Source organism: Pan troglodytes, chromosome 19, assembly GCF_028858775.2.
Source record: "Pan troglodytes isolate AG18354 chromosome 19, NHGRI_mPanTro3-v2.0_pri, whole genome shotgun sequence".
NCBI classification, from domain to species: Eukaryota; Metazoa; Chordata; class Mammalia; order Primates; family Hominidae; genus Pan; species Pan troglodytes.
Genome location: NC_072417.2, coordinates 93,716,782 through 93,738,294, shown reverse-complemented (window position 1 = coordinate 93,738,294; position 21,513 = coordinate 93,716,782). Strand labels below are relative to the sequence as shown.

Sequence of the window (21,513 nt, the reverse complement as noted above, 5' to 3'; positions counted from 1 at the left end):
GCTAACACGGTGAAGCCACATCTCTACTAAAAATAAAAAAATTAGCTGGGTGTACTGGTGCATGCCTGTAGTCCTAGCTACTTGGGAGGCTGAGGCAGGAAAATCGCTTGAATCCGGGAGGCGAAGGTTGCAGTGAGCCGAGATCACGCCACTGTACTCCAATCTGGGCAACAGAGTGAGACTCTGTCTCAAAAAAACAAAAAACAAAAAACAAAAAACAAAATTAGCCAGGGATGGCGGTGGGTACCTGTAATCCCAGCTACTCAGGAGGCTGAGGCAGGATAATTGCTTGAACCCAGAAAACGGAGGTTGCAGTGAGCTAAGATCACGCCACTGTACTCCAGCCTGGGTGACAGAGCAAGACTCTGTCTCAAAAAAAAAAAAAAAAAAAAAAAAAAAAAAAAAAAAAACCACAAAGTACACTGCAGAGATGTTTGCTGAGAGGAGGAAGGGAATGGGGCTCCCAGGGAATACCCATTGTGGGAGACCAGGTGACCAGGGTGCCTGGCTCTGGCACAGACCCTGATTGACACCCACAGATGAATCACACCCTCCCTGAGCCTCGGTTTCTCCACCTGCAGACAGGCTTCATCTGCTGGAGGGGGGAAGGGCCCCGGGCAGTCCCTGGGAGACGGGGCCTGCCCACCCTGCCGCTCTCCTTACCAACACCTGCTCGCTCCGAGGCCACGATCCCAACACACAGCCGGTCATTGAACACGGCCGCCGCCGACAGGGTCTGCTCTGGGACCCGGTAGTGACCTGCCAGGTAGGCTTGGATGGCCTCGAGGGGTGCCTGGGGGGTGACGAAGACCTTGTGCTGGCTGAAGGCAGAGGGGAGGTAGCAGTGCTCCCAGTCCCCATCACAGACCATGACGAGCTGGTAGTCTTCTCGGTGCTGCTGCGTGCACAGATTGTGGAAAAGCTCCTCCGCTTGACGTGCCACCTCGTAGCTCAGCTGATCTGCGAACAGCAGGCTGTAGACCTTGTGCCCCAGGGAGCCCAGGGTCAGGCAGCGGCGCAGCAACAGTGCCACCTCCTCAAAGGTGGTTGCCGGGGTGCAGAGCAGCACCTCATCGTAAGTGGGCAGGGGCTGGCTTGGGGTTTGCATGTAGACAGCCAGGGCGGCTGGCAACACCTCGGAGTGGCCACAGACGACGAGGTTGGGCTGGCCGACCTGCAGACCTCTCGGGAGACGACGCTCCACGGGAGACCCACCCATCCCTGCCAGGTAAGCCAGACAGTGGCCAAGGGTCTCTAGGTCGAGGCAGTCGGGCAGGAAGGCAGGAAGGCACCTCATGGACTGCTCCATGATGATCCTCAGCTTGTCCACCAGGCTGAACTCTGATAAGAGCATCAGCGGGAGCTCTTCCATGACTCTCCTCATGTGGTACCTGGCGACCTCACTCCCACACCCCACAGAGGCCCTTAAGACATCCCTCAGGGTGCAGTTGCTTTTGATGAAGGATAGCATCGTTAGGGCGGCATCACTCGGGGGCTGCTTCCTGAGCTCAGTGCTCAGGTAAACCAGCTGCTCTGCCGTGTAGAAGTTCAGGTAAAAGTGCTCCATTCGCTTCTCGGTCACGAATCTCTTCCAGCTGTCAAGGAAGTGCTCCATCTGCCTGCAGAGGGCTGCCAGCAGCTCAGTGACATCTCCACCTTCTTTAAGCTCCGTCACCAGGTCCAAGCCAAAGTCCATTTGCAGGGACACACCCTGCTTGGGGGAGCAGTAGGCCATGGCGATCCACGTCCTGAACAGCATATTCCCAGCAGAGTGCAGGTCGATGAAGGCCTGGCTGAGCCTCTGCACACTGCAGAAGACCTGGAGAGGCAGAACCATGAGGTTGGCTCACAGAGCCATGCGAGAGGGTAACACGCTACTCTGCAACAGCACACAGGCCTACCGCCAAAAGACGGCCCTGTCCACGGGCCCGCTGCATGATCTGCGCTCACAAGGCCTCCCTCCTCATCTACACAACCCACCTGAGAAGATGGCACTCTCATCAGGAAAAGAGTCATTGTAGAGATAAATGGTATCATTTGTTTTAATTTTTTTTTTTTTTTTTTTTTTTTTTTGAGATGGAGTCTTGCATTGTTGCCCAGGCTGCAGTGCAGTGGTGTGATCTCGGCTCACTGCAACCTCTGCCTCCTGGGTTCAAGCAATTCTCCTGCCTCAGTCTCCGGAGCAGGTGGGATTACAGGCACGTGCCACCATGCCCGGCTAATTTTTGTAATTTTAGTAGAGATGGGGTTTCACCATATCGCCAGGCTGGTCTCAAACACCTGACCTCAAGTGATAGGCCCGCCTCGGCCTCCCAAAGTGTGAACCATGATGCCTGGACTGTTTTAATTTTTTTTAATTATCTTTTTTTTTAATTGGGAAAAAAAAAACTTCATACTTTTTGAGACAAGGTCTCGCTATGTTGCCCAGGCTGGTCATGAACTCCTGGGCTAAAATGAGCCTTCCACCTTGGGCTCCCAAAGTGCTGGCTTTACAGGTGTGAGCCACTGCACCCAGCAGAGATAAAGGATACCATTTGTAAAGTACAAATCAACTTTAGAGAAAGAACCTATAATAAAATTGAGAGACTATTACTTAGACCGGTACACCATTCTCAATATGATTACTTCTGTTTTGTCCATCTAAATCTTAGTTATTTGGATTCTTGCTGATTTACAGAGTGAGAGAGGCAATTCAAGTGTCTTTCTAAGGGCTATTTGCTGGGTGACCAACCTCCTTCTCAGTGCGGTGGACAGGCTGCCAGCTTCAGCGTTCATCCTACGGATCGTAAGGAGGGACTGCTAACCCAGGGGCCTGCCTGCCTTAAGACCTCTCTGGGGCGGCGGACTAGAGTTCCATGCACCCTACAAATGTGCCAACTCTACTCTCCATGGGCCTAAGAGCAGAGCCCTTCTTATCAGTCAAATCCCAAGTCAAATCCTTTCCGTTTTCTTGGGAGTACACAGCCCTCACGGACGAGATGACACCACCAGCTTAGCGCCACTGCAAAGATGCGCCCTCACCTCTGAAAACCTCTCCACTTCCGTGTTGTTACGATCCTTCTTGCCAGACATCAGCATCAACTTGTTCAAAAGCTCCTTCACCTCCTCTAAAGAGTACTCTCGCGACTCCTCGTGGCTGCCAGGGCTCTCAGGAAGGATCAAGTGCAGAACCGTGTCTGGGGAAATCTGTGAAGAGCATAGGTTAGAAGTCACTTTCTTGGGGGCAGAAGACCTGGACTGGCAGCAGCCTGCAGACGGGCCGCAGCTGCGCCGAGGGCTGGGGACCGCTCACCTTTTGGCCACCTTTGGGTGCCTGGATCACATAGATGCCTCTTTGGTTGATGGCCGTGGCCAGGGTCAGGGATGAGCGTTCCACAGACCCATGACTCTCATTCACAGTCTTCAGCCATTCCAAGTTCCTGGCGGAGTCACACTGTGGGGACAGAAGGAGAGAACACGGCCACGGTTGGAGCGAGCATCTTGCCCTTCTCCCTCCTGTGGTCGGCCTCCCGCCTCTGCCTCGCTGCAGAGCCTTCTCCCCACGCTTCCCCAGGGCTCAGGACGCAGTCGCCCACCCAGCGCCCCAGCTGGACCAGGTGCCACCCTGACAACATGATCTGTCACTCAGTGCTGCTTTGTACTCGCTGTTCCACGTTTCCTCCAGTGCCTGGTGCCCCGGCTGGCACATGGGGGCACTTGACTTACATCTGTGGAGGAGTGGAGGGGAATGAGCAGCCACCCGCCTGCCTCTCTACCAGACGCCATCATTCTGCCAGATCCCCAATGCAGAGAACCCTCTGGGGGTGACGCTGGAAGCAATGGCTGTGGAGTCCCAAGTCCTCAGTGTCCTTCTGTGGTCCCCAAGTACAATAAGAGAAGTTCAGGAAAAATCACAACAGAGGGTTTTGTTTGGAAACTCTGCTGACTTTCTAGCAGGAAAATGAAGATAGCTTTACCTGCCCTTCCATATGTCACTTCTTCCTTCACCCACATGCAGAGCAGCCGTCCGGAGGCTGGCCCAGGTATCTAGTTAAGCTGCGTACGTCAATTCAGACCCTGCTACAGGTAGTTTACTTAAACTTAAATGTTTACTTTTTTCTTTTCTTTTCTTTTTTTTGAGACAGAGTCTCACTTTGTCACTCAGGCTGGAGTACAGTGGTGTGATCTCAGCTCACCGCTATCTCTGCCTCCCGGGTTCAAGCAATTCTGTCTCAGCCTCCAGAGTAGCTGGGATTACAGGCGCACACCACCATGCCTGGCTAATTTTAAATGTTTACTTTTTTCTGATAAAAAATTCTATCAATTATAGAAAATAACAAAAAGTAACAGAATAAAATGACAATTACAACCATTCAGAGAAAACTCCTGGCAACGTTTCAGCATATTTCCTTTCTGTCTTTTTTCCACGTGTGTTTTGCACCTTAGAGATTCCTATGTGTCATGTAATTTTGTATCCTGCTTTCTAGGTAACAAGATGGTGAATTTCCATTTATGAAGAAAAGCTTTTTAAATATCATTGAAAACGGCTGTGTACAAACCTACCATACAGGTGTACCACCATCTGCACAGTCACTCCCCTAATGTTGCTAAGCAATGCTCTATTCAACAAAATCTGCATTAGAGACAGAAGAAGACTCACCAGTTTCCTGGGCAGGTACTGGTCCTTATCCAGAGCCTTCCACAGCTTTTTCAGATGCTTCATGAATGCACTGAAGTCCACGCTGGGGTCCAGCTTAAATAGCAGGGATGCGTAGCCCTGCACAGCGTCATGGAAGCAGGCCACCCGGCCTACGTCAATGTCATTCTCCCCCGCTGAGATGGAGGCCAGGTCCACAAACACCTTCAGCTCATTGATGCCTGGGGAAGAGAAGAGGGGAGTTCAGCGTGGGACTATTCCACGATAGCACAAGACTCGGTCTTGGGCAGTAATCCTTACTGAAGCTGAAATGGATATTTCATGAATTTTTAAGGTTCTGTCCACTTTCTGCTTTCAGTAAGAGTCCGGAACACCTAATCTTTTGTAGTTTTTTTTTTTTTTTTGAGACAGAGTCTCACTCTGTCACCCAAGCTGGAGTGAAGTGACACGATCTCGGCTCACTGCAACCTCCGCCTTCCAGGTTTAAGTGATTCTCCTGCCTCAGCCTCCCGTGTAGCTGGGATTACCGGCGCCCACCACCACGCCTGGCTAATTTTTTGTATTTTTAGTAGAGACCGGGTTTCGCCATGTTGGTCAGGCTGGTCTCCAACTCCTGACCTCAGGTGATCCACACGACTTGGCCTCCCAAAGTGCTGAGATTACAGGTGTGAGCCACCACGCCCAGCCTGTAGTGTCTGTTAATACCACTAAACGGTATCTCGCCGTTCCTGAGCAATTTCAATGTCCCAGGCACTGTACTGCACTTCTGTGTATGCTCTTTCCTTCAATCCACACAACATTACCATTTAAACAAAAAGAAACCAAGGCTCAGCTGTAAATAACATGTTCACAATTAACTATGAAACACTCAGATCATTCCCCTCAGATAAATTACTCACTGAAGGATGTGCATCAGTGTGGACCAGAGAGTCCACCACTGAAAGCAGCGGCTCTCCCAAGAGAGCCAGAGCCTGAGATCCAGCAGGTGGTGGCCCCCCAGACCCCCCAGCACACCTGCACTGCCGCCTGTGCCCCTCCTGCCTCCTCTGCCTCTTCCTCTCTCCTCCGCCAACGACATCTAAGCCACAGAACTGAAGAGGCTGCCAAGAAACGCACAGCATCAATGGAGAAGTGAGAAAAATCTCTCTGTGGGGCCAGGCGCGGTGGCTCACGCCTGTACTTGCTCACGCCTGCACTTTGGGAGGCTGAGATGGGTGGATCACCTGAGGTCAGGAGTTCAAGACCAGCCTGGCCAACACGGTGAAACCCCATCTCTACTAAAAATACAAAAAAGTAGCTGGGTGTGGTGGCGGGCGCCTGTAATCCCAGCTACTCAGGAGACTGAGACAGGAAAATCGCTTGAATCCAGGAGGTGGAGGTTGCAGTGAGCCGAGATCGCACCACTGCACTCCAGCCTGAGCAACAAGAGCGAAACTCCGTCTCAAAAAAAAAAAAAGGCCAGGTGCAGTGGCTCACGCCTGTAATCCCAGCACTTTGGGAGGCCGAGACGGGCTGATCACGAGGTCAGGAGATCGAGACCATCCTGGCTAACACGGTGAAACCCCGTCTCTACTAAAAACACAAAAAATTAGCCGGGCATGGTGGTGGGCGCCTGTAGTCCCAGCTACTTGGGAGGCTGAGGCAGGAGAATGGCGTGAACCCGGGAGGCAGAGCTTGCAGTGAGCCGAGATCACGCCACTACACTCCAGCCTGGGTGACAGAGCGAGACTCTGTCTCAAAAAAACAAACAAACAAACAAAAAAAAAACCTCTCTGTGGGCAGGAACTCTCCTTGTCCTCCAGTAAAAATCTACTGGAAGAAAAAGCTGAAGGGGGCAAGATTTTAAGAAAAAAGGAACCTGAGCCATTTACAGCTTCCGAAGTGGCGGGGTGTGGCAAGGTGAGTGGCTTTTACACCAGCACATGGGAAATACTGTACCGGTGTGAACTCTATGATCAGTGCCCATCTCCCTAAAGCATGCAGGCAACGTCTTTCTGCCCTTTACGTAGTCCTTGGCCAAGGGGAGGTATTGCCAAAGAGTTTAGGAACGCCACACAGTGCGCCATCTGAAAACTTTCTCCACACTTCCACGCAACCCCAAAGGCTGATTTTACCTCCAAGAGCCTCCCGGACCCAGCAGATGAACTCCTTTCTCAGGGACAGAGCCTGCAGCCCCTTGCACCGGGCCTCACTGATGTCCTGGAGCAGCTTTTTGGCCTGGATGAGCTCCTGGTTGATCTGGTCCAGTGTTTCATGGCGAAAGTCGTCGAAGTTATCAGTCTGCAAGAAAAAGCTCTACTGTGGACTGGAACTCATTAACCAGAACCCCAGAATCTGTGAGCTGCAAGCACTGACCGTCCCAGCAGCCCCACCCTCCCTCAATGCCTAGATTTGCCACTGCTGTGACAACAGGCACACCAAGCTCTTACCCCTGAATTGGATGATCAAACCCCCATGGCTGTTTCTCCCTGATCAAGATGAACTGTGATTCCTGGGAACCTGATATTCTGCTAAGCATTTTAATAAAGTGGATTTTTAAATCAATTCCTCACATAACCCTGCCAAGTAACTACTGTTGCTTTTTCTGCTTTGTCAATAAAGGTCCAGAGCAGTTGCTTCCTCGAGGACGTGCACTAGGGTTCAAGTGTAAATGGATGGGATTCCAGGGTTTTTTTTTGGTTTTTTTTTTTGAGATAAGAGTCTCACTCTGTCGCCCAGGCTGGAGTGCAGTGGCACGATCTCGGTTCACTGCAACCTCCGCCTCCGTGGTTCAAGCGATCCTCCTGCCTCAGCCTCTCTAGTAGCTGAGATTACAGGCACCTGACATCACACCCGGCTAATTTTTGTATTTTTAGTAGAGATGGGGTTTCTCCATGTTGGTCAGGCCGGTCTCGAACTCCTCACCTCAGGTGATCTGCCCACCTCAGCCTCCCAAAGTGCTGGGATTACAGGCATGAGCCACTGTGCCCAGCTGTGATTCCAGCTTTTATGCTAAATTCTAATCATTATCTTGGTCTACCTAAAAACATAAGAAGCAGAAGACTCAGCCGGGCACGGTGGCTCACGCCTGTAATCCCAGCACTTTGGGAGGCCAAGGTGGGTGGATCACGAGGTCAGGAGATCGAGACCATCCTGGCTAACACGGTGAAACCCTGTCTCTGCTAAAAAAAAAAATACCAAAAAAATTAGCCGGGCGTGGTGGCGGGCACCTGTGGTCCCAGCTACTTGGGAGGCTGAGACAGGAGAATGGCGTGAACCTGGGAGGCGAAGCTTGCAGTGAGCCAAGATCGCGCCACTGCACTCCAGCCTGGACGACAGAGCGAGACTCCATCTCAAAAAAAAAAGCAAAAGAGTCACCTCTTAACTCTAACAGAAACAACTGATTTACCGCTTTTGGGTGGAACTGGGAGATGCAGTTGGGCAGCCGACAAAGTGTTTTGCTTTTTGGCTTCTGTAACCTAGAGAGAGCCTATGACCCTTTACAAATGCCCCTTATGAAAAGAGGATTGTTGCCCTTTCCTGAGTTCTTGATCTTCACGCAGACCCAAGAAAACTCCCTCTGGCTAAGGAGCAGTGGTACTATTTATAACAAAGGTAAAAACAAAGCCCTTGGGATATTCAGGCCTCAAGTACCACACACACAGGAGCCCCTGACGGAAGCTCTAAGTCATCCGCCCCCCTTTTCAAAGCCACAAAGCCCATGGCTCCTGAAGAGGCTGAGGCAGGACGCCCCTCCAAACCCCCACAGTCCCCAGCAAATAACTTACAAAATTTAGTAAAGTGTTGAGAACACTGAAGTCACCGGTCAGTCCCAGGCTCTCTTTGACCTGCAAGATGACCTTGGCTGCGTGGACAGCCTGGTGCAGGTGATGGTATTCCTCGATCTGTTCGACTCGGTCCTTGATCCAATCTCTTTGGCCCTGGTGGTCCACAGTGCACATGATCTTAAGTTCTGAATCCAGGTCCGTGTATTTATTCACAAAGTCCTTGAAGATGACATCAATCTCTGCAAGGGTGACCTCTCCTGACTTTAGATCCTGGTGCAACTTAATGAACTTTCTGTAAGAAGGCTGATACAAATAGTCATACACCTCTTCAAGCTCAAGGATGTGCCTTTCTGATTCTTCTTCGGGCTCACTCAGCAACTCTGCGGCTTCCTGGTCCTCCTTAGGCTCACTCAGCGGCTCTGCGGCTTCCCGCCAGAAGATCTGGAAGATGTGGCTGTCTCTGAGCAAGTCTATCTTCCCAGCCATTTCTTGGACCTGGGAGCTCAGGTGGTAATGCGTTGTCCTCTGCGAGTTCGAGGAGGTGGACAGTCTCACTGTCACGGCGTCATTTAATCTTTTACTGCTGAGGTCTTGTGAGTGTCTTACTGCAAGCACTCCAAAGTCCACTTTAGAAACGAAAAGAAAGTGTCAGAAGTCAAAGCTCTAATCATGATTCCATTTTATTTCACTTTCCTAAGACTTTCTCTCCTCACTTCTCTGAGCGAACTCAAGAGCACACAGCTGCTAGGATTTCTTTCTCAGGAAGAGTTCACAGGTCTTTCCCTCCCCGCTTGGCCTTGTTAACCAATATTCATGATAAAGAAAGCATCATAAACTTCTGGGTAAAGATGGCAGTGGGAAAACACGCACCTATTTACTCTCTTTGCCAAACCCCACTCCAATGACAGAACATAAATTGCATTTAAAAAGTCATAAACTAGTTGGGCGCAGTGGCTCATGCCTGTAATCCCAGCACGTTGGGACGCTGAGCTGGGCGGATCACCTGAGGTCAGGAGTTCATGAGCAGCCTGGCCAACATGACAAAACCCTGTCTCTACTAAAAATACAAAAATTAGCCAGGCGTGGTGGAGCACACCTGTAATCCCAGCTACTCAGGAGGCTGAGGCAGGAGAATCACTTGAACCTGGGAGGTGGAGGTTGCAATGAGCTGAGACTGTGCCACTGCACTCCAGCCTGGGTGACAGAGTGAGACTCCATCTCAAAAAAAAAAAAAACGAAAGTCATAAACTGACAAGGACAGGAGGAGGAATGGCGAACAGGATAACAGGAACAAAATTTTAGAAGTTGAAAACGAGCTGAACCAGTGGTAAATGACACATGAGGCCTGGTAACATGGAGCCCTAGGGTCCCAGTGGGCAACACTGAGAGCTGAGCAGTTTTATGTCACAGGATTCCCAAAAAGCAGACACACATTGTGCAGGTCACTGCAGACTGGGAGGTGGTGATGAAATAAGGAAGACTGGGTTCAAAGTCTGTTTAAGACACGGTCCAGGCTGGGCACAGTGGCTCACGCCCGTAATCCCAGTACTTTGGGAGGCTGAGGCGGATGGATCACTTGAGGTCAGGAGTTCAAGACCAGCCTGGCCAACATGATGAAATCCCATCTCCACTAAAAATACAAAAAACTAGCTGGACACCTGTAATCTCAGCTACTAGGGAGGCTGAGACACAAGATTCACTTGAACCCAGGAAGCAGAGGTTGCAGTGAGCCGAGACTGAGCCACTGCACTCCAGCCTGGACAACAGGGCAAGACTCTGTCCCCAAAAAAAGACATGGTCCATCCAGCACACCAACTGTCACCCCAATGCCCTGACACAGCAGGTGGGCCCCCTTCTTCACCCCAGCAGCCAAGAGATGGTTCATTTTCTAGAAAGGATAACGCAGGGGGGCGTGTGGATTGGAGGCCACAGATACATGGCAGAACAAAGGGCCTTTCTAGACACATCCCCCTTCTCAGGAAGCTAACAGAAGACATGAATTATCCAATCTCAGGGGGAAGGAGGATGGGGTGTGAAACACAGGAGACAGAGGGAGGTGGCGGAGAACCACACTGAGAACACGGGCCATGGGGGGACCACGCACGGGATGCCAAGGCCCGCCAGCCCGCTTCTCCCTCTTGGCTCCCAGAAACCTGGCAGCTAGGCCCACACCCTCCAGGCAGGAGACAGAAGACTTCAGGAGACAGGCCAACTTCCAGGTCGAGCCACAGCACCCCACGGCAGCACCCCGCAGAGGGCCAACCCACTTGTGAGGGCTTTCTCTTAATAAACACAGACAAACAAGAATGTCCAGACATAGGAGGAAAATCAAAACAAATCAACAAGTGAAAGGAACCTGGAGGAAGCAGCACATGATGCCAGGAAAAGCAAAACCTCCAAAACAAAACGGTGAATAACCCAGAAGGGAAGATGCTGCAACGTGAACAAGAACAGGATAGAATTTAAAAAGGAACATTCCGAGAAAAAGAATTCCTCGACATTAAATATATATACGAAAGCTGACATGAAAACCTAAGCAGAAAGCTTGGTTCTGAATAAATCTCTCAAGAGCAGAGCAAAAAACAAGAGATAGAAAATCCGAGAGAAAAATGATGACAGTTAGATGATCATCCAGGAGGCCCTGTATCCAATTAACAGGAATTCCAGCAAGAGAAGAAAACATTAAATCATTCAAGAGAATTTCCCAGAACTCAAGGATTTTGATGTCTAGAGTTGAAAGACCTACCTATTCATACCCAATAGAGGGGACTGAAAATATTTTATTTTTTGAGACAGGGTCCCACTCTGTCACCCAAGCTGGAGTGTTGTGGCGTGATTTCGGCTCACTGCAGCCTCAACCTCCCAGGCTCAAGTGATCCTCCTGCCTCAGCCTCCCAAGTAGCTGGGAATACAGGCATGCACCACCGTGTCTTGCTAATTTTTTGTATTTTTTTTAGAGATGGGGTCTTGCTATGTTGCCCAGGCTGGTCTCAAACTCCTAGGCTCAAGCAGTCCTCCTGCCTTGGCCTCCTGAAGTGCTGGGATTACAGGTGGGAGCCAACATGCCCAGCCTCGAGGGAACATAGATCCAGGCCAAGACACGTTATTATTTCAGAATATGAGTAACAGAAAGAGCTCAAGAGCTTCCAGAAAGAGAAAACAGGTCACACACATGAAGGATGTGTAACTGGCACTGCATCGGACTTCTCCATACATAGCCACACTGTGGAGGCAATGATGGCGCAGCACATTGAAACTTCAGAAGGAAAATGACTTCCGGTCTGTAATTCTAGACCTAGCCGCGCGACTGACCTAGTAAGAGGACAGACATCTTTAGACACACAAGGATTCGAGGGTTTAACCTCTTACACCCCCTTTTCTCAGGAAGCCAGTGAGGGTGTGCTCTGCCAACAGAGGAAGCAGGAGTGAGCAGCGGGGGAGGGGGGCGCGGGAACCACGTCTAACCCAGGTGCCAGGCAAAGGCTCCTAGGAGGTGGAGGGAGACTCCACCCTACGTCTGCAGCCCAGGGTTGGCAGGTTCCTTTTCAAAGGTCAAACCAGTGATCTTCAAGGAAATTCAGACACTCGGCAGAGATTGGGATGGAATTAGAAATTAATACAATGAAAACAGCATATCATTAACACAGTGAAAACAGCATTTGACAGGAAATGTAATTCTGTGGAAAACAGAGAGTTTGTGCAAAAATTGTAAAATGATGACGGTTTCTTTCGTGGTTCACTTGTGATCCGTGTGGGTCCTGATGATTTAACCCTAAACAATGATGCAACTCCACTATGAGAAAACAGGAAGCAACAGGAGGTGGAAAGGTGATGTGTGCAGGGCACAGACAGAAATGTGTGGCTCTACGCCCTCATCTTCTGCAGCGGGCGTCAGCAGCTCATGCTGACACTGGAAAAATCCAGGAGACACTTAAGCATGTTATTTGGAAATGTGGACATAAATACCAAAAAGAAGAATCTAAAAGAGGTGAAAGCGATCCCCCCAGCAAATGCAAATTAAAAAAAAAATTTTAAAGCCTTCTCTCCAAAATAAAGATCTGCTACTGTGATCCATGCTTACTGTGTTCTCCTCTAACCCTTTGAGAGCCCTCAACTTTGTTCACTTCTCAGGAATACCACCTTGTATCAGATGTTTCACGTTCGCACACATCTTCAGGAGACTATCAACACATCTTTTCTCTTTCTTTAGAAATAACAGTTCCTCCCTTCTCCAATACAGTGCTTCCTCCACAGCACATTTTTCATCCTGGGGTGAAAGACTTTTTTCCCCTGGAAAATAAGAACACCAATAAAGTAACCCAATACAGCAACAAATGCCATTTTCCACGGCAACGCTTTGAAAGCGCCCCACCTTCCCCGCCACCAGGAGAAGGACTAGGATGGTTTTGCGCATACCCACTTTTTCGAGATGGCCATTATTTTATCACTTTCCCGTGATGTTCTTGAGAATTATAAACCACCCCTATCAACTTATGAGCAAGAAGAGATACTCATTATCAAGGCTAAGATGATCATCTCCTTTACAAAAATGCAAACACAAACGTGTCTTCCAGCTACTTAATGCCTCAGGAGCCTGAAGTGCGTATCGACTCGATGCTTACTCAGTTGCCAGATGTCAAGAAACTGATTCTTGTGCTTTATAATCAGCTCCAGTTGTCCAACTAAAATCGTGCCATTTAGGAGGTCACCAACAACTTTCGTCAACACAGAGTCGGCAACAGCTATCAGCCTCTTGGCATCCTCTGTGACATTTGCTAGTATTTTCTCGTCGGTTCCTGAATAGATGAAGAACACAGTTAACACAGTGGGCTCCCCACCTCCTGCCTCTTTGCCGTTACCGTGGGAATTCCAGATAACCTCTTGTTCTGCCCCCACTTCCTCAAACACAGGCAATGGCTGGCCAGTGTCTCCAGATGCGCCAATCATTCCACTCCCTTCTGCTTTCCCCCACGAGGGTTAGGTCTTGCCCAGATTCATCCCCTGAACAACTTCCTTGTCCAAGAAGATGACTCCCCACAATGGCCAAAATCAGCTGGGAGACACATTTCTCAGGTTAAAACCCACGTCCCCTTCAGTATACGGATGGACTGACTTCCTTTTTTTTTTTTTTTTTTGACAGGGTCTCTCTCTGTCACCCAGGCTGGAGTGCAGTGGCACAACCATAGCCCAATGTAACCTCATTTTCCTGCCTCAGCCTCCCGAGTAGCTAGGAACACAGGTGCACAGCACCATGCCTGGCAAACTTTCAAAATTTTTTGTAGAGAACAGGGTCTCACTTTGTTGCCCAGGCTGGTCTCAAACTCCTGGGCTCAAGAGATCCTCCCGCCTTGGCCTCCCAAAACATTGGGATTATACGCATGAACCACCTCACATGGCCTGAGTATATTTTTTAAATAGAATACACAGAATCTTCTTTAAAAAGCCCCTGCCCTAGGAATACCTACAGCAGAAGAAACTGCACCAGGGGATGCAGACATACCTAGCAATGTCTATCAGGATGGTCTTAGGGAGACATTTTCATAGCATATGCAAAGAGAGAAACAGCCATGTGATAACTTTATACTCTGTACATCTTCATTATCTTGCAAAATCTTGGAATTGATTTTACGATAAATTTAGAGGGCAGAATTTTTATACATGTTTTGTTTAACCACTTAGGATTTCTCTCCCAGTAATATTAGAGCCATACAATATTAGGAGAAGATGAAGCTTATCTGCACCATAAGAAACAAACATAGTAGCTTTACTAATCATTGCAAAAACTTGGAAGCAACCAAGATGTCTTTCATGAGGTGAACGGGTAAGCGAATGGTAGCACATCCATACAATAGAATATTATTCAGTGGTAAAACGAAGTTAGCTCTCAAGCCATGAAAAGACATGGAGGAAACATAAATACGTATTACTAAGTGAAGGAAGCCAGTCTAAAGGCGACATCCTATAAGATTCCAACCATAGGACATTCTGGAAAAGACTAAAGGAAATGGGAGGGGTGGAGCATGGGATTTTGTAGGGCAGCGAAACTATTCTGCACGATACTGGAATGGTGGACACAGGCCATGGTTTATCCATACCTCAGAGAATGGACAACACCAGGAACGAACACTACTGTAAACTATGGACTTTACTTAATAACAGTGTTATCAATATTGGCTTCTGAGCTGTAACAAAAGCACCACACTAATGCTGCATGTTACTAACAGGGTACTGCCTGTGTGATGGTGGCAGAGATAGATGACAACTCTCTGTACTTTCTGCTCAATTTTTCTGTACACATAAAAGTGCTCTAAAAAAATTCTATCCAACTTATAAACAGGCTGGGCATGGTGGTGCACGCCTGGAGTGCCAGCCACTTGGGAGGCTGAGGCAGGAGGATCACGTGAGCCCGGGAGGTCAGCGCTTACGGTGAGCGATGATGGCATCACTCTACTACATGCTAACTTGCGCAACAGAGAAGACCTTGTTTTAAAATTAAATAAACTGCCGGGCACAGCGGCTCACATCTGTAATCCCAGCTACTTGGGAGGCTGAGGCAGGAGAATCGCTTGAACCCGGGAGGCAGAGGTTGCAGTGAGCTGAGATCACAGCACTGCACTCCAGCCTGGGTGAGAGAGCGAGACTCCATCTCCAAAATAAATAAATAAATAAATAAAAAATACAAATAACACAAAAATGATCTTTTCAAGAGAGTAGCTTTTACTTGTGCACTCCCATATTAATTCAGTTATTTGATCCCCACAGCTTCCCTGATGTGTAGGAAGCTCAGCATTGATTTTGGCTGTTCCACATCCAGCGCCTTCTCACTGAAAGATATGAATCTAAGGTCTCGCACGCCAACTGGACTCTAACGTTTTTAGGATGGAATGTCTCTCTCTCTCCCTCCTTGACCACAAAACACTTGGGGCGTGGGGGGCTGGGTGGGAAATCAGACAGCACAGTACTTCACTTTCTGTTGAGGTCATCAATGTTGGCTTGGACATTCTATATTGATCTCCAAATAAGACATACCTGGGTCTGGATTTTAGTTTTTACTACTTATAATCTTTGAGACCTTAGGTAAGTCGCATTGCCTTCTCCATTTGTTTCCTGATCTGAAAACTGGGGGCCTTAAAGGGGACTTTCAGAAGGGTTGTTTCAAGGGCACTTCCCTTGCGACCCAGCACAGTCGCTAGGGTACAGCAAGCATTCAATGAATAGTGGCTGTTAGCATTAGTTATTATTTACAGCGCAAGACACTCTGAGCCTGCCAGGGTCTCTCTGTCCAAACTGCAGCCTTTGTCGAACATCAGCCCATCCCAATTCAGTATCATCATGTCAAATCTTCTGCCTCCCACCTTTCCCAGAGTCAGGAAGACACCACCTTGCCTGAGCTGATGTTCCCAGCACTCCTGCAAACATACCACACAATCTGAAGACGTGCTTGACATCTGCCAACGTGAGCAGATGCTTTAAAATGTCATCGAAGTTGTCCGCGGTCCTAGGCCAGGACTTAGTGATCACAGCAGACAAGACGATGCCAAATTTCCGCAAATCAGAGTAAGAGAACCCCTGAAGGATACTGGTCTGAGACTACAAGAAAATTAATAAAAGAGGGACATTTAGAAGTTTTTCATTAGTTTGTTTTGAAATAACAAAAGCAAATTACCTACTCGATAGCATTTCTGAAATCTACTGTAACTTGTTTTATAAGGCCACAAAAAGAGCAAAATAGTAAAACACTTTACATTTCTTCGAAAATTTTCATTTCCTTGTATACTGCCTCCTTAAGTGTCCAGCACCAGAGATGTGAAGACACACACACAAACACACACCAACATAACCAGTCACCCTCCTTCCTTCTGGCTGCCAGTTTCTACATTTTTTTTTTGGACTTTCATATCATGAAAAATACCAAAAATGAATAAACCCTTAATATAGCATATATTTTATGTTCCTAAACCGTAATTCTTTTAAAAAGCTGCCTACAAACAACATATACATTTTAATTCTCTTTTTAATTCTCCTCCGAGAAACAATATTTTTCTTCCTTAGGTTCAAAGTTTCTGTAAAACATTTCAGTAATTAGTAAAAACCACAAGGTTAATTTATAATAGATACTTTCTGACATTTAAAAGGATAAAAGAAAACCTTATCCAGCCATATGTTAAAGGAACTATACACCACGATCCAGTGTAATTTATCTCAGGGATGAAAGGTTGATTTAACATCAAATATCAGTTAATAACATTAGGAAAATATCACATGATCATTTCAGTAGATACGGGAAAAGCATTTGACAAAATCCAACTCTCTTCTATGATTAAAGAAAAAAAAGCATTCAACAAATGAGGAACAAAAAGGAACTTCCACAAACTGATAAAGGGCATCTATGAAAAGCTCACGCTGACATCACACCTGGTGGCAAAAGACTGAAACCTTCTCTTAAGATCAGAACAAGACGAAGATGTCCACTTTCAACACTTTCATTCAACATTGTACTGGAGGTTCTAGCCAGGGCAGTTATGCAAGAGAAAGAAATAAAAGGCATCCAGATTGGAAGAAGTGAAACTCTATTCACAGATGATATGATCTTATGTACAGAAAATTTAATTCTCTCTCTCATGCACACACACACACACGCACACACAATTTGAGCTACCAAATGAGCTCAGCAATGTTGCAGGATACAAGACGCATGGAGCACTGTGTGTCTAGACACCAGCAAGGAACAATCTGGAAACAGAATTCAGAAAACAATTCCAATTACAATAGCACCCCCCCCCCAAAAAAAAAGTACTTAGAAATTTAACAAAAGAAGTGCAAAATTTAAACTATGAAAAATACAAAACATTGTTAAAAGAAATTGGCCAGGAATGGTGGCTCATGCCTGTAATCCCAGGACTCTGGGAGGCCAAGGCGGGTTGATCATCTGAGGTCAGGAGTTCGAGACCACCCTGACCAATATGGTGAAACTACTAAAAATACAAACATTAGCCAGGCATGGTGGTGGACACCTGTAGTCCCAGCTACTTGGGCACTCCGGCTTGGGCAACAGGGCGAGACTCTGTCTAACAGGGAAAAAAAAAAAATCTAATTGAATGAAAGAAATCCAACTTAACCTTGTTAAGATGGCAATGCTCTCCAAACTGATCTATACATTGAATACCAGCCCTACCAGAATCCCAGCTGACTTCCTTGTCAGTGGAAACTGACATACGGATTCTAAAATTCTTATGAAATTGCAAGGGACCCAAAATAGCCAAAACAATCTTGAAAAATAAGAACAAAGTAGGAGGACTCACACATCCCAATTTCAAAACTTACTAGAAAGCAATGGTAGTCCAAACAGTGTGGTACTGACACAAGGATAGGCAAGTAGATCACCACATAGAATTGAAAATCTAGAAATAAATCCATATATGTATCGTCAACAGATTTTTGACAAGAGTGCCAACATCACTCAACGGGGAATGTAGAGTCCTTTCAACAAATGCTGGGACAACTGGATGTCCACATGCAAGAGAATGAAACAGAACCCTTACCTCACACCATATACACCATATATAAAAAGGAACTCAAAATGGATCAAAGGCCTACATGTAAGAGCTAAAACTATAAAACATTTAGAGATAAATAAACATAGGAGTAAATCTTCATCACCTAGGATTTGGCAAAGGATTCTTTGACACCAAAAGTACAAGCAACAAAAGAAAAAACAGATATGCTAACTTCTTCAAAATTAAAGACTTCTGTGCTTCAAAAGAAACCAATAAGAATGTGAAAAAACAACACATAGAATGGGAGAAAATACTTGCAATCATATATCTGACAAGTGACTCGTATATAGAATAAAGACTCCCAACTCTATAATAAAAAGACAACCCAATTTAAAAATGAGCAAAAGAGGCCAGGTGCGGTGGCTCATGCCTTCAATCCCAACACTTTGGAAGGCCAAGGAGGGAGGTTCATGTGAGTCCAGGAGTTCAAGACCAGCCTGGGCAACATCTCAAGACCCTGTCTCTATGAAAAAAAAATTTTTTTTTTTGAGACAGAGTCTCGCTCTGTCGCCCAGGCCGAGTGCAGTGGCACAATCTCAGCTCACTGCAACCTCCACCTCATGGGTTCAAGTGATTCTCTGGCCTCAGCCTCCCAAGCAGCTGGGACTACAGGCGCATGCCACCATGCCTAGCTAATTTTTTGTATTTTTAGTAGAGACAGGGTGTCACCGTGTTAGCCAGGATGGTCTACAGGCATGAGCCACCATGCCCGGCCCACAGAAATTTTTTTTTTAATTAGCTGAACATGGTGGCACATGCCTGTAGTCCCTGCTACTCGGGAGGCTAAAGTGGGAGGACCACTTCAGCCCAGGAGGTTGAGGCTGTAGTGAGCTGCGATCGTGCCATTGTATTCCAGCCTGGGTGACAAAGCGAGACCTTTTCTCAAAAAAAAAAAAAAAAAAAAAAAAGGGGGGGGGGATGAGGGGCAAAATATCTCAATAAACATTTCTCCAAAGAAGATACAGACAAATCCAATAAGCATATGAAAAGATGCTTGATATCATTAGTTATCAGAGAAATGCAGTTAAAAACCACAATGAGGCCGGGCACAGTGGCTCACGCCTGTAATCCCAGCACTTTGGGAGGCCGAGGCATGTGGATCATGAGGTCAAGAGATGGAGACCATCATGGCCCACACGGCAAAACCCCGTCTCTACCAAAAATACAAAAATTAGCTGGGCATGGTGGCACATGCCTGTAGTCCCAGCTACTCGAGAGACTGAGGCAGGAGAATTGCTTGAACCCAGGAGGTGGAGGTGTCGCAGTGAGCCAAGATCACGCCACTGCACTCCAGCCTGGGTGACAGGGCAAGACTCCATCTCAAAAAACAAACGAAAACCACAAGGAGATACCACTTCATACCCACCAGGATGGCTAGAATCAAAAAGTTAGATAACACATGTTAGTGAGGATGTGGAGAACCTGGAAGCCTCCTATGCTGCTGGAGGGATTGAAAATGGTTCAGCTGCTGTGGGACTCGGCCCGACAGTTCTTTAAACAATTAAACATGGAGTTACCATATGATTCAGCAATTCTACATCGAGGTATACACCCAGGAGAAATGAAGACATACACCCACACATAAATATGTACACTAATGTTTGTATCAGCAGATTTATAATAGCCGAAGAAGCAACACAGATGGCCATCAATGGACACATGGATAAACGGGGAATATTTGGCCATGGAAAAAAATGAAATTCCTAATCCCAAAATCCAAAATACTACAAAATCCAAACTTTTTGAGTATAATGATGCCACAAGTGAAAAATTCAACATACAAATACTTAACACAAACTTTGTCTCATGCACAAAATTGTTAAAAATATTGTATAAAATTACCTTCAGGCTATGTGTATAAGATGTATATGAAACAAGTGAATTTTGTGGTTAGACTCTGGGTCCCATCTGGAAGACATCTCATTATGTAAATGCAAATATTCAAAAATTTGAAAACATCTGAAATCCAAAACACTTCTGGTCTCAAGCATTTTGGGTAAGGAATACTTAACGTAAACTGACACATGCTACAATATGGATGGACTTTTGTTGTTATTGCTTTTTGAGACAGGGTCTTGCTCTGTCCCCCAGGTTGAAGCGCAGTGGTGTGATCATGGCTCACTGCTGCCTTGACCTTCTGGGCCCAAGGGAGCCTCCCACCTCAGCCTCCCAAGTAGCTGGGACCACAGGTGTGCCCGGCCATGCCTGGCTAATTTTTTTTGTTTATTTTTTAGTTTTTAAAGAGACAGGGTCTTACTCTGTTACCCAGGCTTGTCTTGAACTCCTGGGCTCCCAAAGTGCCGTGATTACAGGCGTGAGCAACCGTGTCCAGCCTGAGCGGTCTTTTAAAACATTATGCTCGGCCGGGCGCGGTGGCTCACACCTGTAATCTCGGCACTTTGGGAGGCCAAGGTGGGTGGATCATCTGAGGTCGGGAGTTCGAGACCAGCCTGACCAACATGGAGAAACCCTGTCTCTTCTAAAAATACAAAAGGAACCGAGTGTGGTGGCACATTGTTCTTTAAACAATTAAAAGACTCTTTAAACAAAAAGTAGCTGTAATTCCAGCACTTGGGAGGCTGAGGCAGGAGAATCACTTGAACCCGGGAGGCAGCGGTTGCGGTGAGCCAGGATCGCACCATTGCACTCCAGCCTGGGCAAAAAGAGTGAAACTCTGTCTCAAAAACAACAAACAACCACCACCACCAACAACAAAAAAACATTATGCTCAGTGAAATAAGCCATACCCAAAAGGCCACATATGATATGATTCCATTCATATGACAGTCAGAACAGAGAAAGCCACAGAAGCAGTTGTTTATGTTCAGCAATTGTTTATGCCTGCAGAGGGGAGTGGGTGACTAGAGGGGAGGAGGAGGATGGCTAAAGGGGCCGGGTTTCTCTTTGAAGTGATGAAAATGCTCTGTCATTAACTGTGGTGATGACTGTACATATCTGTGACTACCCCAAAACCTGCTGAACTGGAACTTTTGACGGATGTACCGTATGGCATACGAACAATATCTCAACAAAGAGTTAACGAAAAAGGGAAAGGAAAACCTTATCAAAGGTATCAGTCACTTAAAAAATTAGAACCCCTTGGTCCCCGGAATTCAATGACCTCAATGTTTCTGGACTTCCCCTGTGGCCGCAAGGCTGTGCTTGTGCAGGGGTTAAGTGTCCAATTAGGAAATGTGAGCAGGGCAGCCGTGGCCAGCAGGGAGCTTCCTCGTGTGGCATTGCCTGCGAGACTGTTCCTGGGAGACAGGGGGGCACAATCTCTTCCCCTTTGCCGAAAAGAGCTAAATAAATTGATACAATTTTCCATTTCACACATTTTGCTTCCATAAATGTTCTGTCAACCTTTGGAGTCTCTTCCCGCACACCTACTGAGCAAGTGTTAACAATCAATCAAACCAGCAGCCACAGTGATGACAGGGCCGTCTGAGGAACGGCCTGCAAGCCTGTGTGACTTGTGCCACACGCGCACGGCTGTGATTCCATATGGAACACATGCAGGATGGTGCGAGCAGCAGGGACTGTGCAGCACACC

The 21,513-nt window shown here is 47.3% G+C and overlaps 1 protein-coding gene across 7 annotated transcripts in view; it reads right to left on the bottom strand.

Annotated features, from left to right (window-relative positions):
• Positions 1-21,513, bottom strand: part of RNF213 (ring finger protein 213) — a 135,631-nt gene that overhangs the window by 54,502 nt on the left and 59,616 nt on the right. For all 7 annotated transcript variants that reach the window (XR_010153149.1, XR_010153150.1, XR_010153151.1 and 4 more), the window contains 9 exons: positions 15,825-15,993; positions 13,026-13,199; positions 12,544-12,693; positions 8,404-9,029; positions 6,751-6,916; positions 4,640-4,857; positions 3,293-3,433; positions 3,022-3,186; positions 664-1,819 (listed from right to left, as the gene is read on the bottom strand). Coding sequence is in view for 4 of the 7 variants with exons in the window: in XM_016933090.4 (XP_016788579.3) it covers positions 664-1,819; positions 3,022-3,186; positions 3,293-3,433; positions 4,640-4,857; positions 6,751-6,916; positions 8,404-9,029; positions 12,544-12,693; positions 13,026-13,199; positions 15,825-15,993 (2,965 nt within the window). In the remaining 3 variants the exon portion in view is untranslated. The remainder of the gene's footprint in view (positions 1-663; positions 1,820-3,021; positions 3,187-3,292; positions 3,434-4,639; positions 4,858-6,750; positions 6,917-8,403; positions 9,030-12,543; positions 12,694-13,025; positions 13,200-15,824; positions 15,994-21,513) is intronic.